General features: G+C 45.1%; 1 protein-coding gene across 1 annotated transcript in view; it reads right to left on the minus strand.

Moving 5' to 3' along the window:
- The window catches only part of SCG3 (secretogranin III), a 202,789-nt gene that overhangs the window by 41,398 nt on the left and 136,410 nt on the right, over window positions 1–24,981 (minus strand). The window contains exon 9 of the mRNA XM_069222474.1: window positions 5,534–5,617. Within this exon, the coding sequence (XP_069078575.1) occupies window positions 5,534–5,617 (84 nt within the window). The remainder of the gene's footprint in view (window positions 1–5,533; window positions 5,618–24,981) is intronic.

A 24,981-nucleotide genomic window follows, 5' to 3' on the forward strand; every position in this document is an offset into this window, starting at 1 on the left:
TATGCATGTACTGGACATGGGACCTATGTCCAGCTACATAATAGTAACTCCGAATATAGGCATATTTGGTATCAAACATGTAGGAATCATACCCCCATGCTTTTGCAAGCATTGGTTGTATGATTCCATGCACTCTGGGGGCTCCTTAGAGGACCCCCAGTACTGCCATTACAACCATCCGAGGTTTTCTAGGCAGCCCCAGCTGCTGCCACCTCTCAGACAGGTTTCTGCCCTCCTGTTGCTCAAGCAGCTCGAGCACAGGAAGGCAGAACAAAGCATTTACTTTGGTAGAGGGGTGTTGCACCCTCTCCCTTTCGAAATAGGTGTTACAGGCATGGGAAGGGTAGCCTCCCAAGCCACTGGAAATGCTTTGAAGGACACATTTGATGCCCTCTGTTAGAAGTGGGGTCTCTAGTTGGCTGTTGGTTTGCACCCTGTACGAGTAGGGAACCTCACTCTAGTCAGGGTAAGGGAGATACCCGCTCAGATAACCCCTGCTCACCCCCTTGGTAGCTTGGCACGAGCAGTCAGGCTCATCTCAGAAGCAATGTATAAAGCATTTGCACATAACACACAGTAATAAGTGAAGACACTACAAAAGGACCCCACACCAGTTTTAGAAAAATAGCCAATATTTATCTATATAAAACAAGACCAAATACGATAAAAATCCAATATACAGTAATAAAAATATGAATTCTGCAAGATTTACTCAAAAATGCAGTTCCTTGAAGTCGATAGCTCCACGTGGGGCTTTCACAGCGTTGTGATCAGCAAAACCATCAGTTCAGGGCGGCCGCGGTGTTGCGGGACAGCTACGGTGTCGGGAAGACTCGCAAACAGTACCTTGGATTTGCAGCGCATTGTGATCCTGCGGTGTGCTCCAGAGAGCGGCATCGCTGACTTTGCGGTGTCGGTTCCGGAGTCGTCGGGCCCTTGAGGTCACACACGTTTCGGATCGAACTCCAAGCTAATGAAGTCAGGTGCGCCGGCGTGGATGGCGTAGGGGCCTCGGTGCAAAGCGGGACCCACAGTTCACAGTGCAGGCAGCGGCTCGGTGATGGCATCCAGCGGTGTCGGTGAGACCAGGGCTGCGGTGTGACGTGCGGTGTCCACAGGTCACGGTGCAGGCAGCGTCGTCATTGATGCTGAAGCACTGTCGTCGGTAGGCCCAAGCCAGCGGTGCAGGATGGGACGGTGCTTCGTGACACTCACGAGCGGTGTCCACAAGCATCGGTGCAGGCAGGATGCCTGATAACGACACAGAAGTCGATGGTGCTGGCGTCGGTAGACCGGGGCTGCGGTGTGGGACGGGATGGTGCTTCGTGTACCCCAAGAGCGGTGTCCACAGGCCACGGTGCAGGAAGCGGCGCTAGTGTCACCAGGAGCGGCATTGTCGGGGATGCCCAGGCTGCGGTGTAAGCAGGTGATGCCAGAGTGCGGGGCCCACAGGTCGCTGTGCGAGTAGCGGCTCACTGAAGTCGTTCGATGATGGTGTTGGGGAGACCAGGGTCGCGGTGCGGAGCGGGGCAATGCAACTCTGTGTGGCATCAGCAGGTGGTTTCTCCTCTTGAACAGCACAAAACACACAGTTCCCAGTGCTGCAGGTCGAGGAAACTGAAGTCTTTGGTGTCCCTGAGACTTCCAACAGGATGGAAGCTCTACTCCAAGCCCTTGGAGAATTTTCTCAAGCAGGACACACAGCAAAGTTCACCCTTTGCACTCTTTTCAGGCAGAAGCAGCAACTGCAGGCCAGTCCAGCAAAGCAGTACAGCAAAGGGACAGTACTCCTCCTTCAGCTCTCCAGCTCTTCCCCTTGCAGAGGTTCCTCTTGATTCCAGAAATATTCTAAAAGTCTGGGGTTTGGGGTCTTCTTCTTATACCCAGTTCTGCCTTTGAAGTTGGCAAACTTCAAAGCAAAGTCTCAAGTGTTTGCAAGATCCTTCCTTGTCCAGGCCAGGTCCCAGACGCATGGGGTCAGAGACTGCATTGTGTGAGGGCAGGCACAGTCCTTTCAGGTGTGAATGACCACTCCTCCCTCCTCTCTAGCTCAGATGGCTCATCAGGATATGCAGGCTACACCCCGCCCTCTTTTGTGTCACTGTCTAGAGAGGTGCAAAACAGCCCAACTGTCAAACTGACCCAGACAGACAATCCACAAACAGGCAGAGTCACAGAATGGTTTAAGCAAAAAAATGCCTACTTTCTAAAAGTGACATTTTCAAACAGACAATTTAAAAACCAACTTCACTAAAAGATGTATTTTTAAATTGTGAGTTCAGAGACCCTAAACTCCAAATTTGTATCTGCTCTCAAAGGGGATCTGCGCTTTAAGGATATTTAAAGGCAGCCCCTATGTTAACCTATGAGAGAGATATGCCTTACACAGTATTTCACTGTTAGGACATATAAAACACACTAGTATATGTCCTACCTTAATCATACACTGCACCCTGCCCATAGGGCTACCTAGGGCCTACCTTAGGGGTACCTTACATGTAGTAAAAAGGAAGGGTAAGGCCTGGCAAGTGGGTACACTTGCCAAGTCGAATTGGCAGTTTAAAACTGCACACACAGACACTACAGTGGCAGGTCTGAGCCATGTTTACAGGGCTTCTAATGTGGGTTGCACAACCAGTGCTGCAGGCTCACTAGTAGCATTTGATTTACAGGCCCTGGGCACCTCTAGTGCACTTCACTAGGGACTTACCAGTAAATCAAATATGCCAATCATGGATAAACCAATCAACAGTACACTTTACACAGAGAGCATATGCACTTTAGCACTGGTTAGCAGTGGTAAAGTGCCCAGAGTCCTAAAGCCAACAAAAACAGGTCAGAAAAAAAAATGGGAAGAAGACAAAAAGACTCAGGATGACCCTGCAAAAAGGGGCATTTACAACACCCTCCTTGCATAATCCAGTCTACACCGGTTCAGGGACCCTCAGTCCCTGCTCTGGCATGAAACTGAACAAAGGAAAGGCGAGTGACCACTCCCTTTCCATCACCACCCCATGGGTGGTACTCAGAGCTCCTGCAGAGGGTCCCTGGGTTTTGCCATCTTGGATTCCAAGTTGGCAGGGATCTCTGGGAGCATCTGAGTGGCCAGTGCCAGCATATGAGATCAGAGCCCTCCCCTGATATGTGCTTAACTGTGTAGCTGACCAACCCCCCTTTCAGAGCTATTTAGGGTTTGTCTCTTGGGTGGTTCTTCAGATTCAGATTGCAAGACTCCATCAGGAATCCTTTGCATCCTTTACTTCACATTCTCACTGAAGAAACTGCATCTGGACCCTACAGGAACTCTACAAACTGCAACAAAGAAAAAGAGACGACTTCTGCAACATTGTATCTTCAGCTCCTGCCAGCAACTGCAACTGTTTCCAGGTCGTGCATCCTCAGAGGACAGTCTGTCTTCAGCATGCACCAGAAGAATGAAGCAGTCTCCCTCAGAGTGAAGGAGTCACTCCTCTGCTTCAGCAGTCACCTCTCTGCATCGATGACTGGTGGCGTGGGTCCCCTCTCCTGACAAGTTGCATAGATCCAGCATCACGGATGGTGGACTGAAGTGGTCCCGATGGTCCTGACGTCCTACTTTCCAACTTTGGTGGAGTTAAGACCTTGCCTCCCCACCAAGACAGTACCCCCGTACACTGAAAGTTTTCAAGTTGTCAAGGCCTGTTGGCATCCTTCCACAAAGTTCTTAAAGCACCGTGCAGCTCCGGCCCCCAGCATTCCATCCTGTGAGGCACAGCTTCCTGAGTGGTTCTCTGGCAGCATGGGACCCTTTGTTCTAGTGTGCCTGGGCCTCCTTTTGCACCTCCTTTGTCCCAGTGCTGTGGGACTCCTGTGTGTGCTGCCTGGTCTTCTGAGGGCTCTCTGAGTTGCTGAGAGCCCCACCTGAATCCCCCTCCTGGGTAGAGTCCACCAGGTCCCTTCTAATTCCGGGCAGCACCATTTTCTGCTAACCACAAGCTTTGTGTGTGCCAAGGCTAGCTGGCAGAATCCAATGACGCAAACTAGACTGCAATCTTCCATCCGGCGTGGAACATCTGCACCAACCAGGAACCCGCATCTATCTTATTGGGTGAAGTACTGACTGTTGTCCTTCACCGGTGGCTCTTCTTTTGCACCTTCATCCGGGTTAGCAGGGGCTCCTGTTCTCCCTGGACTCTTCCTTGCTTCTTGGACTTGGTCCCATTCTTCCACAGGTCTTGAGGTCCTGGTTGATGCCTTGCAGTCTCTTCTGGTTCTTGCATAATCTTCTTTCTTTCTCTTCTTCTTGTGTGTTCTAGGAAAGTTACTATGATTTACTCCTGCTTTACTGGGCTCTGGGGTGAGTTCTATTATTTACCTTTGGTGTTTTCTAATACTCCCAGCACCCCTCTACACACTACACTTTCCTAGGTGGGAAACCGACATTCGAATTCCACTTTCTTAGTACATTGTTTGTGTTCCCCAAGGCCCATTTCTAACTATTGTGATTTTCACTATTTACACTGTTTTCTAACTGTTTTTACAGCTATTTCTGCATACTAGTATATATAATTTGTGTATTATTTACCTCCTAATGGAGTATAGTCTCTATGGTATTTTTGGCATTTGTGTCACCAAAATAAAGTACCTTTATTTTTGTAACACTGAGTATTTTCTTTTGTGTGTGAGTACTGTGTGACTACAGTGATATTGCATGTCTCCTAGATTAGCCCTGGCTGCTCAGCTGCAGCTACCCCCAGAGAGCCTGGCTTTTAGACACTGCCTACATTTCACTAATAAGAGATAACTTGACCTGGCATAAGGTGTAACTACCTTAGGTACCCACTACAAACCATGCCAGCCTCCTACAGGGCTTAAACGTTCTTTATTCATACACACGAGGTTCCTCTGGCTAACTACTAGTCATGCTGACTCTCTTTTGTAACAGGTTTATGTTTATGAGTTTTACTGTCCTACGGTTTACTGCAGCATTGTTTGTGTGAATTGTAGTTTATTCCAGGTCTTCTTAAAGTATGTTTTCCTTTTCATAATCCTTCTCTTTTGACCCTTTCAGTGACTCACACCTATTTGTGCCAGTGCAATAGGATTTTGCCCCCAGAAGGGTGGTACTTCAGATACCGTACAAATCAGAAATTAAGACAATAAAGATGGTTTGATGTTTTATTGCAATATTTATGTTTCGGTTTTGAAAATCTAGTGTTAAGTTAAAAGCTATTTCTCCTCTTCAATGTTGAAGGGTGGTTCATTTTGTCCTGTGGCAGCAAACAACATATAATGTTGGAACCTTGCATTCTCCTTCTCAGGCTTTGAGTCTGAATTATTGGATGAAAAGTAATAAGAAGCTTCACTGCCTTAAAATGTAGCTGTATCTCCCTCCTAACATGTCTGAGTGTGGTCTCTACTGCTCCTTCTCATATTTTGAGTAGGTCTAGCAACAAAGAGCTTATCAGATACTGCAAAGAACTTCCTGTAGGGCACTGGAAGCTTAAATCACGGAATTGATTCTGAGCATGTAAGGAAATATTGGGAGTCCTACCTGCTTGAAGTTCATTTTTGGAATACGTTAAGCTTTTACCGAGTTTGTCCTTTGTCTGCTTTGCTATCATTTCATCCAAGTTTTCTAGGGAGAAAAGAGCATTTCAAATGATTAGAGGGAACATAATATGAAATAGTATCCATTTAAGATTGCAAGATTTGAAGCCACTGTGATACATAAGCAGCAGCTTAGGTAAGCTTATTTTGCAGGAATGATACAATATTGTTTTAAAAAATAAAATAAAATAAAAAAGCAAACCTGATGCACACTCTCCAAAGGTGGTACCCAGTGGGTGTCATTTCACATTGTAGTCTTTTAGAGTGATGATACTGGTGTATGGACCCGTGGTACCTAATATTTAGATCTGATGGTCGTAAACATCAGATCTTGTAATGTGTCAATTAACCAGCATTCCCTGCAGACACATGTACTTAGCAGAGACACGTGCTAAAGCTATACAGTCTGCAGGGGATGCTGGCCAGCGGAAAACACAAACTATTTAGTTAACTCCTAGATATTACACAATAAGTAAACTACTAAACCTTCCTTAACATTCAGACTCTGAACTATCAACTATACATCTACCATTGTCTCCCTGTGAGTTTATTGTAAGAGCTCTAATATTCCTCTGCTTCATGGGTTAGATTAACGCAAAGTTGCCTGAAAGCTGATTGTGGCTCTTCACCTGTTTCACTTGGATTCCTATTGTTTGCTGAGATCAATGCTGATTCTTCCATGGCACACCATTGCGACATACATTACCTGTTATATGTCTGTTGTTGGGACTTGCTGCTTCCCACGGAGCCCCGGTTTCATGAACACTTGGAGGGTCCTTGGAGCCTACTCTGTAAAGATTAGTCAGGTCCTCTTGAGAGTGCAGGTATATTCAGAGATTACCTTAATTATTCAAGACACAAGCTGGGACACCTCACTAGTGCTGGACCAATTTTTAGAGTGGGGGTGCTGACCAGCGACACCACCTGACTTAAATGCCCTGATTGTATTTTTCATGCTGGTTATATTTATTTTTAAAGATATCATGTGTTTACTTTACTTTGGAGAGGACCCACATCTTTATTTCGAATGTGTTAGAAAATCTCTGGAATACTGTGGGCTGCGCCTGTCATTTGAATCCTAGTAAAAGGGCAACTAGTTAAATTTATAAAATACCCTTAGATGCAATAGGAGAAAGGAATAGCGGGCACAGCTCTTAAGTTTAAAAAAATTAACGTGCTGTCAAAGTTGCCTGTACAAGACAAGTTATAACTTAACACACAATTAATGTTTCCGTAATAATAATTAAAGGCCTCTGCATATTTATTTCCTCATCTTAACTCCATATGCAGCAGCCCCTGCCAGTCGTGGCTCGTGGTGGTTATAGTGGGTGAGGCGGCGTCAGGGGGAGCAGTAGAAGGTGTTAAAAAAAATAATAACATTTTAAAAAACTTACCTCCAGGCCGCACTGCACGCCACTCCTCCGTCTCCTCACAGGCACAGGCTCCCAACCTGCCCTGTGGCCAATTCTGGCGCTGCTCAGAGCAGCCTTAGGATTGGCTGGGAATGCCCAGCCAGGGCACTCCCAGGCAGACTGGGAGCCTGAGCCTGCTCTCCCCAGCTCGGCAACACAGTGCCGGGCTGGAGAGCACACTAAGCATGTGTCTTTGGCTGGCCAAACACACATGCGCGCTGAGGGGAGTGCACAGTGCACTCTCCTTGTCCCTGTCACCCCCAATGGCCCGCCCCTTTAACAACTAAAGGATAATAAACATAGTTTATATATAATTATCCTTTCATTGTTAAAGGATTTGCAGCTGGCGGGGGCGATGCTCCTCCACCATTGGCCCCGCACTCCTTCTTCCTGCGCTACTGGGACACCTGTGCTGAACTATTTGGCTGCTGGTGCAACATCTCTGCTGATTCCACTCTCACATTGGTTTTTGGGTTACAGACACAAAGACTCATGTGGGAAGACAGTGGATCAGCTCTATGATGTGAATCGTTAGTTTGATCTTAATGCTGCAAAAGATATAGGGGGTCATTATGACCCTAGTGGTCCTGCCCTGCCATGCCAACGGTGGCGGCCAGACCGCCGACAGCATGGTGGTGCAGGACGGCCAAATTATGATATCGCTAGCAAACTGGCTGCATCGCAGCCAGTTCACTACCTTTAGCTCCAGGGGGCGGAACTTCCTGGCCGAAAGTTGACCACTATCAACCCGGTAGTCCACCTAACACCACTCACGGTATTTTGAGTATCCTTATCGCTAGGGATTCCACGGCGGCAGCCCTGCTGTGCAATCCCTGGTGGTAAGGATACTGATGACAGGAATACTAATTCCTGTCATCACAACAGGACTCCCCAACCGCCCATGTAGATGTCCCCCCACCCCAACTCCATCAGAAGCCCCCACCCCCCAAGCAGTGACATCCCCATCCCCTCGATCCCTGTTCTGTACTCCCCACCCCTCAATCCCCGTTCTGTACTCCCCATCCTTCGATTCCCGTTCTGAACCCCCGCTCACCCATCCACGCATGCACACACCACATTTGCATCCACGCACACATCCATGCTCACTCCTTCACACACAAATGCACACATGGCAATGACACACTCTCCACCCCTCGCATACACACACACATACTCCCCCCACCCCCTGCATACACGCATTCACACAAGCACACAGACACTTGCACACACACAAACACACACAACACCCACAATACCCCTCCATTCACACACACACACACACACCCATTCATGCACACAACACTCAACACCCCCCACCCCTGTCAGTCGATCACCTTACCTGGTGGTCGTCTGGGAAGGAACGGGGTCCATGGTGCTTGCTCTGCCGCCAGTGCCCCACTAACACAACACCGCCACGTCATCTACAATGTTGTAATACAGCGGGCAGTGTTGTGGTGAAGTGGCAGTGGCGACGGAGCAAACTCCACTAGACCACCGACTGCCAGTATGGCTGCTGGTGGCTTGCCCGCTAGATAGTGGCGGAGAGCAGCCAGCAGCCATAATATGGTGGTCTGGAGACCGCCAACATTGGCGGTCATGTGGCAGGCGTGACTTTGGCGGTCTAACAAATAGACCACCAAAGTCATAATGAGGGCCATAGTGTCTGGGGATTTCAATCTACAGACTGATGATCAATCTAATGCACTGGCTGGGGATTTTGTTTGGAATTAGGTCAGTTAGGCTTAGGCCCCACACACATGAAGAGTCACCCTCTGAACTTTGAGGGTTATTTAGAGCTATGGCAGGCTCCCAGCCTGATTAAGAAATCTTCACCTTCCAGACAGAGATCACTGTGCTTTCACTCTTGCTCCTCTGAAGGCATTGTAAGCTGCCATGTTTCATGCAGCGTTCAGAAAACATTTGCTTTCAAGTTTGAATTTGAAAAACAGAAAACTAACAACCCAGACACTGTGAGATTTTTCTCCTAGAGTGTGGGGGTGGTTTTTGGGACTGCCTGGCTTTACCTGGCAGTGCTGAATGGGAAACATAGTATGTGAGAATGCCCACCCTAATTTGGAGGGATAGTCTAATGATTCCCAAAGGTATCGTCAATGAGCTTGCCGCCAGTGGAACCATGATGCTTTTCCCAACTTTAAATAGAGCAGGTGTAGAATAGTTTGGCAGACTGGGCTCTCCACCTCGTTTGCGTTGGAGTGCCCTCTCTGCCAACCTGTAAGGAAACCCATCAGTCTTCACCCCATTTATGTTGGATTTAATAACTGAAATTGGGCCTCTGATTTATACTGATCATTATCATATTCAGTTTATTATCACAGTGCTAGTCAGTGTACAGGTTGAAGACAGGAGCACAGCTTAGGCAGGTACAGCCTCGGCAAACTATAATACTAATCAAATAATAGGTAGGTGAAGGGACTTCTTCTGAACCTGCAGGACATTGACATATAGCAGACAATAACTATTATTAATAAGGACCTATAGACTACATACGCTGTTTCAGGAGACTGCCCAGAGAACAGCTAAGCATCTAGGCCAGCCTTGGTTAATTGAAGATTTAGAAAAAATGTACAGTCCCTTACTCGCAAACGTTAGCAAAACTGATGCTAGCATTACTTGGAGGACATCCGGTTATACAATACAACCGATTCCTATGAAAAGCCCTGCTCACAGTAAAAATCTTTTACCTCCGATTCTGTAAGCCAAAAACTCCTCACAGCAATTACTCAGGGTTATCAATTCATTCGTGCAACCTCTTGTTGAAATACACTGATTCTACTGTCTCAGGAGTTTTGAAATACCTTTGCCCATGTTTTTGTTTCTAAAATTAATGAGTTGCATTAAAAATCTCTTAAATGTCTCTGGCACTGCCATCTGCAGTGGTACGCCTTCAGTTTCCTCTACCTTTTGTGTGATGCCCACATCACAAGAGAAGGTCTTCAAGTTTTTAATTTATTTTAAATCTGGTTCGCCAGATAATATCTGCTGTGAGTCAGTTTTTCAATCACTTTCTCCTGCCAGTGTGGCATGGCTTACTCAGTTTTCAGTTTCGCTCTAACCTCTGGCTCTCTCTCACTCCAATGGAAAGGAGGAAATGTCATTCCAAAAAAGCCAACCTTGACAAAGATTGCTGGAAATTAAAGGCCCATTATCTTACGACCAAATTTAAGCAACTGTCGGAGTTGATTGTTCTGAAACAACTCTGAATCTCCACTCCAACACTTAGGGCAGATTTAAGAGCCCCTAGCGCCAGGGTGATATTCTGGTGGAACTATCCACTGCTCCATATTCTGCAGCACACATAGAACAAGCAAAATGCCATGGATGATGGTTTATGTGCAGGAAAATGTCCCATCCTGTACATAAACAATCATTCCGAATTGACGTTTGGTACTTCGAACATGTGCTGCATAATAAATTGTCTATGTGCAGGAAGGGATACCTTCTTGCACATAAACAATCTATTGCTTCAATGCAGACACCCTTGCATTATGGTGCAAGGATGCCTGCGTTGGGGCAGGCAGCTTAATTTAGTGCTGGTGCAGGGGGAAACGCAGTTTTCGACCATATTCCTGTAAATATGGCACATCCCTGCGTTTGGAAAGTGGCACAGCGCAGCTCTGCTATTTTTGGCACAGCACCCCACTGCGCCACTTTTGAGTTATTCAGGGCCTTCGTGAGCTTACATCCCTGCTAGGTGGGCTGATGCCCTGGCAGAGGCAACAAAATTGGCTTAGCTCTGCCTTTGAAGGACATGAGACATATAATAGATTAGGGATGTTGCCCGCATATTCTTATTAGATCTGTTTGCTTTGTTCAATAGTGTAGACCTTTCCATCCACGGAGCCCGACTTACGTAAATAAGTATATTTGGTACAAAGGCCACCTGGTTTTCCTTCTTCGTGATCCAAGAGTTTGAAGGTGAGATGTGGGGTCGCTCAGGGTTTGTCACTATCACCTATTATGTTAAATATTTAGGTCCTTCAAGTAGCTCAGCCTATAATATTCTATGGCTGCTTTGTACAATCATAGGTCCATGTGCAATCATAGGACCATGTGCAGCTCATTGTACACCTTCACCAGGTGAGCTGTGGCTCACTGACTAAGCTTAGTGACATGTTTCTTGAGCATTCATGGGTAAAACAACTAGAATTGTTTTAAGCTCAGCAGCAATAACACAGAGCTGCAGCTGGTAGGCAAAAGAGGTTGTTGGCATAAATCTATCTGGTCCGCTCAGTTTGGTATTCCCACTACTGCTGACAAGGTAAAATCTCTGGGTGTTATTTTTTATGAGAACGTAACCTTCAAATGGATTAATTCAATGTATTTTTCTTGTGCTCGTAAATTAAAATTGATCAGAAAAAAGGTCTCCATTTTTGCTTAAAGAACATCGCACCAGAGTTGTACCTGCTTTTTTGCACTCTTATCCAGGCTGAGATAACAGTATGTACTTTGGTCTTCAGGAGGCTGCTTTAGCCAAGTTGTAGCGTATTCAGTTCTTTACTGTCAGGAGATGTGTCTCTGTTGCGACTCCTGGAAGAAACTACTCCGATTTCCCCTCAGATAAAAGGTTCAGTGTAAGGTCCTCTGCATGAGGCATAGGACCTTATAGCCAGATTCCCCAGGAATACTTCAGCCAGGTCTCTGCAATCTAATCTTGGCCAGCTGGGTGAGCGTCGTTTAGGCACCGGGGTCCAAATATGTGGAACAAACGTCTTTTCACCTTTGAGTTATGCAGAAACGTCTTACATTTAGGACGATCCTTAAAACGTAGCGGTTCTACGGATTCTGTCTGTTTTCTGTATTCATTAATCCTCAGCACCAACATGCTCTATTGTGTCCACAAGACCTTTATAAACAATAAATGAAATGAGGGTTACTGCTGACCGTAAACTTAAGCCAATCTAACCCCAATCGAGGAACAGAAGAGAATTTGCAAAAAAATATCTAAATCGAAATTGCTGACCATTGCTCAGAGAACACATAAAAAACAGTAAGGACATTGTGCTCAAATTTAAAATAAGTTTATTAATCTTCCTGGGCCACAGTAACGGAAAGGACTGAAGAGAAATTACCATAGGGCTCCAAAGCTCATCGGTGCCTGATTTGATTGGCTAGGACAGTGGTTCCCAACCTGTGGTCCGGGGACCCCTGGGGGTCCGCGAAGCCTTCTCAGGGGGTCCGCGAGAGCCTAGAAAATTAAAAAATATTAACAAATATTGACAAATTAGGTCCCCAGCTTCTAGTAATGACTCAGGCAGGGGTCCCTAGATTCCAATGATGATTCATTGGGGGTCCCTGTGTTCCATTAATGTCAAAGCGGGGGTCCACAGAAATCAAAAGGTTGGGAACCACTGGGCTAGGATCTAACACATTGGAATTGATAGATAACACTGCACTAGAGCGAAGGCACACATTCAGAGACTTGCTGGTTTCTCATTGTTATGAAACACTTCCTACACACCTATTCTATATAGTTTGTATTAAGGCAGAGAGAGGATACATTAAATACTTCGGCATATACAACTATGCATTAGTTTTGACCGATACTCTATTGATAAAGCTAAAATGCTATTCTGTATGCTGTGTAAATTACTAGGGTGTTGATTCAGAAGGTGTTTGGCCTTCATTTAATGTATAACTTTGTGTGGCAGGATAAGTAATGGACTTTCTTTGTGTGTGATAGTTGGTTGGTACCTCTCATTGTTTATATAACACTTATGTTCAAAAACGGAAGTTAAAGTGGAGTTAAGGCTGGCAGGGTTTGTAATTCTTGAAATTCCATAAAACCTAATTAAAATACAGTAAATTTACAAATTAAGATAATACCTTAAGGTTGGTTCTATACTTCCCAACTAACATTTAGTGGAGTTTCAGCTATTTATTAAGGACTTCTGCATAACTAATGTTTGCAACTGTGGTACCTATTTTAAATTCAAAACCGACAGGCTTTGGAACCACCTTTTTTAACATTTGAATCATTTGACTAGCCTGGAGCAGATTTGGTCCGTCATCTCTTCCAGGTTTCGTGTAAATTGGTCAAGGGGTGGACAACGTTATATCAAACCAGATTCCCTTTAGAGTGAGGTGTCACCTTTAACTACTGAGGTATTAACTCATCTCTATAATGATGTAGTGAGAGCAAGGCAGCCCTCAATACTTAGGAGAATCTATAGACTTAATGTATTTAGCATGTTTTTGTTTGCAAAAGTTCAGATTCACAGAATCAGGCTGTTTACAACTGCAAAAAGGCTTCTCTGTATGTACAAACCACAAATTAAGATTTGGAATATGGAAGGGACATCTCTTCCAAATACTGGTTAACACTGGTAAGTATTAATATTTTGCTAATTAATTCCATTTGAAAAACATTAATCTTTTATTAATTACTCAAAGGAGAGGTTAACTGGTTCGCATGTTGACAAAAACATTTTTAAAAGTAGTCAGTGGTCACATGGACCACTGCCTACTATTAAAAAATAAAACTTTCAGTTTTCTTTCTTTCATAACTCATCTTGTTTTCCTTTAAAGAAAACTGGTTATATTTTCTAAAAATTGCTTTATTTAAAAGCAATCACAGGCATAGTGGTCTGCTGACCTCAGCAGGCCACCACCCCTGTGATGGCTGCAATTCTTAGTGGGTCACAATTTATGATTTACCTCATTAATATTCATGAGGTAGGTCGAATTGCAACCCTATAGGAATCTGCAACGGTTGGTAATCATCAGTAATTTAGAACGGCTGGTTCACAAATTATTACTCTGGTCACAAAAGTGCTGGTCACAAATTGTGAGGAATATTTTGTGACCAGTGCTACATACACGTCAGGGGTAGTAAGTGCTATGTAAATGCAATTACAATACAATACATCTATACTCTGGTTCCCAAGTATTCATGTTTCACGAGACAGTAAAATGTAAAGTAAATATGAAGAAGGTCTTACACTCTATCTTCAAAATGTATCCATCTATGTCTTTACAAATATAATACAGCAAAGGCCGACCTAGAGCTAAGCAATGTCTATTGTGTTCCTGCAGGGATTAGGGAGTTATTCGCTTGGATCCAAGGGTTGCCACAGTCTGTGGATTATCTTGGAAATAGTTTCTTCTATTCAGTGGGGATGTTGGAGAAAGTCCCTGCCAACAGTCATTGTTCCAGTAACTTGGGTTCTCTTCTCGGTCACATACAAAGTTCATCTGAAGGGTTGTTGCCGTGTAAAGCAGATTACCTTACATCACTACTTGGACACGCCTTAGCTCTCTTGAAACACTGGAAAAGACGTGCATGAAGCTAAGTATCACTTAGTAGTCGAAAAGCCCTCTGGGTTCTCCAGTGCTTGTGACCATGATCAGTGTCCACGTCCTCGTCATCGAAGGAAGCTGGAAGCTGCAGTTTATAACTCTAATTTCCCTCGCCTCTTTGCAGACACTAGCAAAGATGCAGACGCCACAAGGTATAGATGGACCTTGCTCAGGTGCTTTGGATCACCAATGCCAGTTTTGGACTTTCATTACTACTGCTCCACAACCTATAGAGTCATTCTTATTTGGATCAGCTCTAAGGTGCAGGTTTTGTTCACTATTGATTTAACTAGAAGTGCCCAAATATTAAAGTAACAGAATGGTATGAATTATGATAAACAGGGCCGGATGTAGACAGTGGCAGGAGGAGGATCTTTAATTATAATGTTTTTATTCCAAATTGGACAACAGTTATTCAATTGGAAATGTTCACTGATGTCATGTATAGCTATACCAAATAACATATAGCTTTTTAATGTTGACGGTACAAAAATAACTATTTGCTAACCTGCTCGTGTCACAGAGATCATAGCGAATGATAGCGAAATGCTGCATGAAAGAAACAACACTTTCTGCTCACTCCTGCTGGCTGCCTCCTACATGTCGTGCTGTAATGTACTAATGATGCATACTTTAGCGTAATATACCCAGACCTATTGGCTTTGCCACTATTTATTCTCAAATATTTTTACGAAGCTGGGGATTTGGAGTCTTCAGCTGGCTGAATCGTTGGTGAATAGTAAATTCTTCCATCCAACTTGTGTGTTGTGAAAAGGAATAGCACACATGGTTTTGGTTCTGCTCTATACCACCTATTAATTTAACTTTATAACATTACATGACATAATATAATATATTGTTATATGCAAGCCCGCGCGAATGTATCATTGAATAGTTCTAACACATTTACAAACAGTTTTAGGTATATTAGGATGTTTTCTCCAAGAATGAACTTTTGGTTCCGACTGTAAAGGATTACAATTAAAAGGAAAGCGGTATGGTTGATTTAAAAAAAAAAAAAACTATGAAGTAAAATAACTCTTCAAGTTAATCAGGCCAGAAAATGAAATAAGCAAATATTAAAAATGACCTCAGCAGAGTCAACGTGATCTGTAAATCTATAGATGGAACGAGCAAATAGTAAAACATTCTGAGTGCGAGCTACCTATAGGTACCCAGCGTGTGATCGCTTGTACTGCCTGATGAATTTTTCAGTCTAGATAGCTAGGCACATGATAAATAATTCATAAAGCCTTGTGATTTGAAATACTTCTGCGGTGCCTCATATTAATGATGCTGAGCTTGGAGGAAGTGAAGTGAGCCTTTCTTGATTTCATGTTGATTTATGCACCATAAGATATTGGCTTTACTTGCTGACCATTTCTTGCTTTAATTTGTCTTTAACCCACTGAAGCAATGCTTCAATGGTTCTGATGTGAAGCTCATTGGGATGCAGATGTGAAATTCGACGGTAACGGCTCATTGATAATGGCACTGTTGGGGACGCTGCCCTTTGTTTTGTGCATATTAGGTTTAAAGGTCTGATGACTGGTTGTCTTCAAACATTCACTGGACAATAGTCGGTTTTCATGGATCATAGAGTTCAAGTCAGATGTCAACTAATTCACGTAGTCACTAGCTGCTTTTCATCCCAGTTTTAGGTCTTGGTTTTCCCTGCCCTGGCCAGATACACCATCCCCTGGCTTCCTTGGACTAAGTGACTGACAGACTACGCTACCTGAACGAGGTCTCTTCGAGCCTCACCCCATGTTTTCTACCACAGTGGTTCCCAAACTGTGGTTCACGGACTGCCCAAAACGCCCCCACCACAGGTCCGTGACACATTCCCACAGAGTCCGCAGGCCTGGTCCAGCACGAAGGCACTTATCCAGCTAGAGCCTCTCGACAGAAACACATTCGTATTTTTATATTTCTTACTTCATTTGTGCAGCACTTTTAAAAGCACTGCAAAGTTCCTTGTACATCCATCTTTCAGGCAAAAATAAAAGCGTCAAAATAACTCTAGTGATTAATGTATCTGCTGGAGAGAAATGGAAGTTTTGTTTAGGGGCAGTTTTGACTCGTCTAAGGTAGCGTAGATACTTAATATGGCTGCTGCAAAGGAACTTGTACTGTGCAGTTTACAGAACATAATTATATGTGCAGTGTTCAGTGGGAAACTGCGTTTGTCACAGTGTTTCTTTTGTTATTGTGCAGTTCATAAATTACAATCATAATCTAGCACAGTGAACTATCAACTGTCATCAAAGAGCTGCATGCAAACTGCATGGTATAGGTTAGAAAGATATGTTTTTTTCGCAATCTTCCATTATCCTTATGCTGCTAAAAAAAGGTTTGCTTATATAGAAATACATTTTTATTATAAAAGTCAACGTTAACCACTGTGTTTTGTTCTGAATCCTGACTGTGCTTCTCCAGACCAAGCACTCTCAGAAAATGCTTACCAGTATGGATGACATGTGAATTCTACACCTTGTAGCCTCCGTGTAAAGTGCCCGGACACCCTACACAGTATGAGAGGTGCTATAAAACAAATAAAATACAAGTGACAGAAGTGCTTTGGAGAGATGAGGTCTTATGATTTTACTTAATTTCCCCACCACATATTTTTTTTTTTTTTTTTTTTAAGTTTCAAAAGTTTTATTAAGAATATATAAGGCGGTACATACAGCATATAAACAAACTGTTTAGCTTTCAAAACATTGTTTTTGTTCGTTTACCACAATTATTTCCATTGTAAGCATATATACATGTACTGTCAGGTAAGTAAAAATTTCCAGTTGCATAGTTGAGTTGTGTACCCTTATTTTGAAGAAGAGTGGAAAACAGGTGGGGGGGTGGTAAGGGGAGGGGGAGCGAGGATAGGGTTGTGTAGGAGGGGTTGGTCTTGGTATAGGGGAGAGACGAAATAGTCATATGAAATGGGGAGGGGGAGAGAAGGGAAAGAAAGAGGGAGAAAGAGGAAGGGTAATCGCGGGGAATGTAGAATGAAGAGACTCGAGGTAGGCAGGGGGTCTTTGTATCCTGAGACTAGCTTGTTCAGGCCTAAGAGTAGATCGTTCTGTACTTCTCCGTCTGTAGCAAGTTATTATCTAGGGGTAGATAGTATGTATGATAGATATGGTAAGGTCGGTTAGAGAGTGTCTACGTCTTATATGAGTTGATTTCTCAGTCCTTGTTTATGTTAGGAAGCGACTTGTATTACTATGTTGGGTAGTTCAGGGTCTCGGGCATGTGACAAAATTAGAGGCCTGTGGATTGATAGAGAGAGAGAAAAAAGAGAGAGAGAAGAGAGGATAGCGTAGCTAGGGAGAGAGAGAGGGGGCAGTAGGAGATTAAATGTGTTTCCGGAGTCTAGGATTCTCAGAGGGTGATTGGTAATTAATATTCCCTAATCATTGATCATTGAACATTGATCATCCGTTGGTCATCCATCAGCCGCTTCATGGTCTCTTCAAGAATGGGCGCCAGACCTCCTCAAATTGTTCTGCTTGGTCCTGTAGGTTATAAATCACTCGTTCACGGGTAGCCGTTTGATACATGGCCGTCATCCATTCCATGGGTGTGGGGGCAATGCTAGATCTCCAGTGCCGGAGTATGCATATTTTGGCCGTGGCTAGCGCCGTGTGGATTAATCGTTTATGTGCCCGCGATAGGGAGGGATACAGGCGAATGTCATGTAGAATGATAAATGCTGGTGGGGTCGGTTTTGGTATCTGTATGAAGTCCGATAAGGCGAGGCGTACCGCGTCCCATAGTGACTGTACCGTGGGGCAGTGGCATAAAATATGAAGTTGGTCGCAATATGGCTCTGTGCATCTCCAACAGTTCGCGTGAGGTATCAACCCTGCCCTGAAGAGTTTAACGGGGGTCCAGTACCATCCCTGAAGGATTTTAAATAGGCAAAATGTCAGGCGTGCTTCACGTACGCCCCTGTCGAGGGCTTCTAGTATGTCTGGCCATTCTTCGTCCGTGTAGGTTATCTCTAGTATGTCCTGCCACTTTAAGCCTAGTCGTTCAAGTAAAGGCTGAGAGTAAAGGTGGTTAGTTAATTCGGCATAGAGGCCAGCCAAGACGCCTTTTTGTCGGCCCCATTTCTGAAGATAGGTGACGATGGGTGAGGTTTTGAGCATCCACGGGGGGGTTCCTAATGTTCTCCGCATACAGTGTTTGAGCTGTAGATATCGCCACTCCTGGTTACTTTGGATACCGAATTCTTCCTGGAGGGAGGCGAATGTGCGGAAGCTATCTCCATCTATTATGTGAGATATATTGTGGATACCTGCCTCGGACCATTGGGGCCATCTGAGAATAGTCCCTCCTATTTTAATGCTTTTATTCCCTGCTATGGGAGCCTGAGTATGCAGGGAGGGGTGTACTCCTAGTAGTCGATGGGCTCTGCACCACGCTGTGTTTGTAGCCTTGAGGATGGGGTTAGTTAAGGGAACGTGGTTGGCGTATGTTCCTCCCATCTCCGTATACTGTTCATATAGGAGTTTCTCTGTGATCACCCATTGCGGTGGATCGGCTATATCCGGAAGCGTATATATTAGCTGTGAGAGTTGTAGGGCCAGAGAGTATTGTTCTACTGAGGGTAGTCCTAATCCTCCGTAGAGCCGTCGTGCCAGTATTATTGCAGGTTTCAGTCTTGGGCGTGAGGAGCCCCAGACGAAGGCCCTTATGGATGCGTCTATTAATCGGAGTGAGGAAAGAGGTATCTGTAGGGGAAGCATGCCTAACACGTATGTGAAGCGTGGTAAGGTGACCATTCTGACCGCCTGTATCCTGCCCCACATGGACAGGCCTAGTAGGGACCATTTGGCAAAGTCTTGTTTCATTTTAGATATAAGGGGGTCTATGTTGTCCCTGACCATATGTTCTAGACCTCTGTTAATGAACGTTCCTAAATATTTAAGGCAGGTCGGGGTCCATTTGAATTGAAGGCCATGTATCGCTGCCCTCGTCGTTATGCAGGATAATGGTAGTGCCTCACTTTTATCCCAGTTTACCCGATATCCGGATAGGGATGTAAAGTCTTCTATAGTGGAAAGTAGTGCTGGGAGCGAGGTTTCTAGATCGGACATTGTTAACAGAATGTCGTCTGCGTAGAGATATATTTTGGATATGCCCCCGGTGATATGGATCCCTTTTATTTGGTGAGAATTTCGTATGGTGGCAGCTAGGGGTTCCATGGCCAATAAAAATAGAAGTGGCGACAAGGGGCATCCCTGGCGTGTGCCCCTTCCGATAGGGAATGGGTCTGACATGATGCCCCCACAGTTAACCTGTGCTGTGGGGTGGTCATATAATAAACGTACTTTAGAGATAAATTGTTCCCCCAGGCCAAAATGCTTCATGGTTGTGAATAGGTAGGACCACTCAATGCGGTCGAATGCTTTCTCCGCGTCTAGGGACAGGGCTAGGGCTTCGTCAGGTAATTGTATGGATTCTAACAGTGTATGGCAAAGAGTTCGCATATGATTTCTGGAGGTACGGCCTGGTACAAATCCTACTTGGGTATTGTGAATCAATGATGGTATCACCTTGCGGAGTCGCGCTGCTAGAACACTGGCTAGGAGTTTGACATCCCCATTCAAAAGGGAGATAGGACGGTAACTGCCGCAAAGAAGGGGGTCTCTCCCTGGCTTAGGCAAGATGACAATCGTGGCTTTATTGGATAGAGCGCCCAGGGAGCCTTCTTGACATGCTTCCGTCAGTGCTTCATGTACTGCGGTTATTGCCTCCTCCCCAGCCCATTTATAGAATTCCGCAGGGAATCCGTCCTCTCCTGGTGATTTATGGTAGGGGAGGCTTGTTATAACTTGGGTTATCTCTTCTTTGCTTATGTTACCGTCCAAGAGGGCCCTGCCTGCCTCAGACAGACGGGGTAGATTGGCCGCGGCAAGGAATGTCTCCATTTGTGTTTGATCTGTCGTTGTTTCAGGAGTGTACAAATGTCGGTAGTACTTGGCGAACTCGTTTACAATGTCTTGTGGGCGAGTTAGCACTGCTCCTGAAGAAGATGTTATGGCCGCAATGGCAGAGGCTGCCTCTCTTTGTCGGAGCTGCGCCGCTAGGAGGCGACCTGCTTTTTCCCCTTGTTCGTAATGGCGGCCTCGCAATTTTTGCAGTGCGTATTCCGCCTGAGATGTATAGAGTTCATTGTGTGCCATGCGGGCCTGTTCTAAGGCGTGTCGCAGCCTAGGGGATGGTTGGGCGGTATATTGTTTAGTGAGGTCCTGTATCGTGGTCTCTAAGGTGGTTTGGCGGGCTATTCTGTCTTTGTTGGCCAGTGCTGCATCTCGCATCATATTCCCTCTTAGGGTTGCTTTTGCTGCCGCCCATAGGATCCTTTTTGAGGATACAGTGCCTGAATTCTCGGCCATGTATGTGGTTACATGAGCTTTTAATTGTTCCTTCCCTTGTGGAGAGCGATATCTGTGTACAGCCAATCGCCATGGTTTACAACCAGAGAAGGAGAGTCCTACCTGGATCCGGATTAGTATTGGGGAGTGATCTGAGAGCCCGCTGTCTAGGATAAAGGTGTCTTGTATATGAGGGATTACAGTGTGTGATACTAAGAAATAATCCAGACGCGATTGGGTGCCATGGACGGTGGATAAGAAAGTATATTCCTTATCTTTCGGGTGTTGTATTCTCCAGCAGTCCACCAGACCGACGTCAGTGGTCAGGTCTGTCAGAAGCGCTCTGCCGTGATTGTTACATACATCGACAGGGCCTGTCCTATCCATTATGGCGTCTTGGACGAGATTCCAGTCTCCCCCGATTATGTATCGAGTAGTTCCGATTTCTGTCAGGAGGCGATTTAGCTGTAGAAGGAATGGGCGTTTTGGGCCGGTTGGTGCGTAAACGGATCCCACACATAAAACAGTGTCCCCTAGTTTTAATTTAGCAAGTATATACCTTCCTTCCGTATCATTCCAGGTTTTAAGGATTGTGACCGGGAGGGATTTACGCACTAGTATCGCCACTCCACATTTGCGGGGTCCGTTACTTCCAGATTCCTGACTCGTTGGACGGCAGCTGAAGGCAACCCTCCCTACCCAATCCCGTTTAAGTTTACTGGATTCCAGAGTGTCAAGGTGAGTCTCTTGAATCAGAGCTATATCTGTTTTTTTGGATTGAAGATAGGACAGTATCTTTTTCCGCTTAACATAGCTCGTCATGCCGTGTACATTCCAAGAGAGTATGCGTAATGGTCGCGTCGCTTGAGGGTGGGGCTTCGACATATTGGATAATTGTGAGTAAGCACCCTCGATCCGGGGTTGGTGTTGGTGGGGGGGGGAGGGAGGGTGGGAGATATTGACTTAGTTGTTAGAGTGGGAGTTGTGTTTCGATATGATACGGTGTTTTATTTTATTTTATTTTATACGGGGGTTAGTAGCTGGTGGAGGCCAAGGGAATCCTCTGGAGAAGAAAGAGAAGAGAGAGGAGAGGATGAAGGAAGAGAGGCCATATAAGTAGGACGAGAGCCAGATGGAGGGGAAATATGAGGGAAAAAGAAGACAAGGAGAAATGAGAGGGAGAAGAAAAGAGGGAGAAGGGGGGGAAGGGATGGATGCGTGTGCTGAAGTTGAGATTGAGAGTATAGCAAGAGAGCGTGCAATTTGGGGGAAGAAGTGGAGAAGGGTAGGGATGAGGGAGGTTAGGAGTCCAACCTCCTTCGTTCGTTAGGTCTGTAAACGGCGGGACCGATTTCTCTCGGAGCTCTCGTGCTGTCGGGCGGTCTCGATCGGGGGGGGGCAAAGGGGGGAAACAGCAGACAGCCAGTTATCGATATGTCGGTGATAAGGAGGGGTGGGGGGGGGCACACAGCAGTGCTTATGTTTATGTATCGGGAATTGGGTCTGTTCATCGGTGGTTAGTGGCTAGTGTATTAGTTATATAACTAAAGTGTATATTGCAGAAGTAATGATCGGTTAATAACTATAGTACCTGAGCGGCGCTGGAGAGGAGGGGGGGGGGGTGTCGGGTGTTGATGGGGTATGGTGTTTAGGATGTTGTGCCTAGTACTTGATGTTGTATGGTATCGTAGGGTGTTTAGGAGTTCATAAGATAGGGTCGTAAATTAAAGTAGGGACTGGGCAGACAGAAAGACCGAGACCGGCTGGCGAGGGGAGGGGGGGGGCAGGGCAGAGGAGGGGGGAGAGAGCTCAAACAGAGTATTATAGTTCTCGCGTATGCATGGGTACATAAAGATACCAATATACAGTATAATATAATACTTCCTGAGCATTTCTTTTCAACTATAACACTGCCTCGTCTCGTCTCGCCTTACAACTGTTCAATGACATATTAGGTTGATCAACATAACATATCCTGGCATCTTATCACATTATCATGTTAGGAGCCATTATGCCAAACGTCTCTCTATTAATCGTAGGATAGGTAATGAGTGTAGCTGAGCCCCGGGTTACGCGAGGATAGTGCGTATCTCATCCTATTACTAACTCCTTGCCGTGTATTATTACATCATAATACTGACCTACTAAGGTCTTACTTGGTATGTGCCACCATCATAGTCGTTCTGTTGTTGATGATAGTTTAAGATAGTAATAATGATTAGGATGGGGGTAGGTACGAACATCTGGGGAAAAGAATAGCTAATAGTTTATAATTTACATTGTGATGTTATAATGTGGTGTGGAGTGGCAGTGTAGAATGTCATAATATTTCGCTTTGTTATGCGGTATTATGTTGTATTATGTCCTCGTGTTCTATTTTTTTTTTTTCCCAGTTTCTTATTGTAGAATAAAGTAGAGTCAAGTAGTGGGAGCTTTGATATGTTTCAGGTTATATCGTATTGTGTGTCCCTGTATTGGAATTAATTTATCTTTACGTGGTCTAGTCCCATCTCTTGGGGTGATAATGGGGGCTAAACGGTTCTAATGTCAGCGCTGGTCGAGTGTAGTGTGTATTAGGAAAGTTTCACATACTTTGTTGTTTACTACCATGAGATATTTTGTAGTGTGTGGAATATAAGGTAAGTTCCATGATAGTTAATTAGTGTTTATTTTTTGTTATCTGTTTAATGCCCCTGTTACCTTGTTACCTTGTTATAGGGTTATAGGGTCGGGACCGGGCCCTTATTCAACATACAGTGAGTTGGTGGGGTCTGATCCCTGTTCTAGTAATCATCATCTGTTGTGTACTGAGGGCAAATAACGATTTACTGGTAGTTTTCCATTATAGGGCCTCGGCACTAGACATAAAGAGCATAGATTTTTCATGTATCTGGTTTTAACATTGATACTAGCAGTCTTAGACAATTACAATAGGAATACACATATGATCTGGAAAGGTACTCATCCTTCCGCGGAGTCTATAGTTGTTATTTTCGACTCTCTGGCGATAGTCCCATAAGTCGTCTTGTCGCGTTACCTTCTCAAGAAGACCCAGTTGTAGGCTTTAAAGGGGAGCGGGATTTGTCTCTTTCCGATAGTTGGGTGTGGGTTACTACTGCGTGTAAAATCTGACCCCTGTCATCATATGATCTGGTTAGTCTCTCCATGTCTCTACCTCTATGACTGGCTCCGGTGTCGTGTAGAGCCGTCTTCACCTTTTCTATTCCCGAGTGGGGGGTTTCGGCCCTATCACTGCCTCCTACAATGTCATGCTCACTGTCTGTGTTGTAAGAGTCCATAGGCTGGGATTGGAAAGAGTCAAGGAAGAGTCTCAATTCGTCGGGGTTATAAAAGTCCTTGGATACTCCATTTTTTGTAACCCACATTCTTGCAGGGTCAAAGAGACCGTATTTCATCTCTAGTTTGCGAAGCCGGGGTCGTAGGGCTAGGAAAGCCTTTCTACGTTCGTTGGTTTCCTTGGAGTAATCGGCGGTTATTCGGATCTCGTGCTGGTCTATTCGGAAAGGGCCGTGGTTGCGTGCTACTTGGAGTATTTGTCGGGTTTGATTATGCCGCAGCAAGCATGCGATGATTGGGCGGGCCTTGAGGAGTTGTCAGAGCGTTTTGGGCCTATCCTGTGTGCCCGTTGGAATTCTAGCGGCGGGTCAAGGTCCAATGAAATCATTTTTGGAAGAGTGGAGGTCAGAAAAGTCTGCATATCCGAGCCTTCTTCGTTTTTCCGGGATCCCAAGTATGCGGATATTGTCTCTCCGGCTCCTGTCCTCCATGTCCGTTAGTTTGCTCCTGAGGTAGATGAAGTCTTGTTCTCGCACCTGAGACATGTTGATCTGCGTCTCTAGTAATCCCATGCGTTGTTCTAGCCCTGTCACTCTAGATTGAAAGCCTGCAATGTCAGATCGCATGGATTTGGTTTCTAGTGTCAATGAAGTTATAGAGGCGTCCATCCCCTCTATGCGGCGGCTGACGGTGGTGATCTCTTGTAGTATCCTGTCCATAGTTGTGGATTGATCTTTATCAGGCATCGTGGTGGACTCGTTTAAAGGTGGCGATGTTTGAGGGTTTATCTTCGTGGGGGTTAGGCGTTTGTGTTGTAGCGCTTCTGAGAATAATAGTTGTCGTGCAGGCTTGCTGACAGGTTTATGGTTCGGTTTGTTGCCGGGCATCGCCTCAATTGTCTACAGAGTCTGACCACGTGGGGCCCGAGATTCCCTCCGTAGATTCCGATAAGGATATAGATGTTCGGTGGCTTACACTGG

Source organism: Pleurodeles waltl, chromosome 3_1, assembly GCF_031143425.1.
Source record: "Pleurodeles waltl isolate 20211129_DDA chromosome 3_1, aPleWal1.hap1.20221129, whole genome shotgun sequence".
In the NCBI taxonomy this organism is placed as follows: Eukaryota; Metazoa; Chordata; class Amphibia; order Caudata; family Salamandridae; genus Pleurodeles; species Pleurodeles waltl.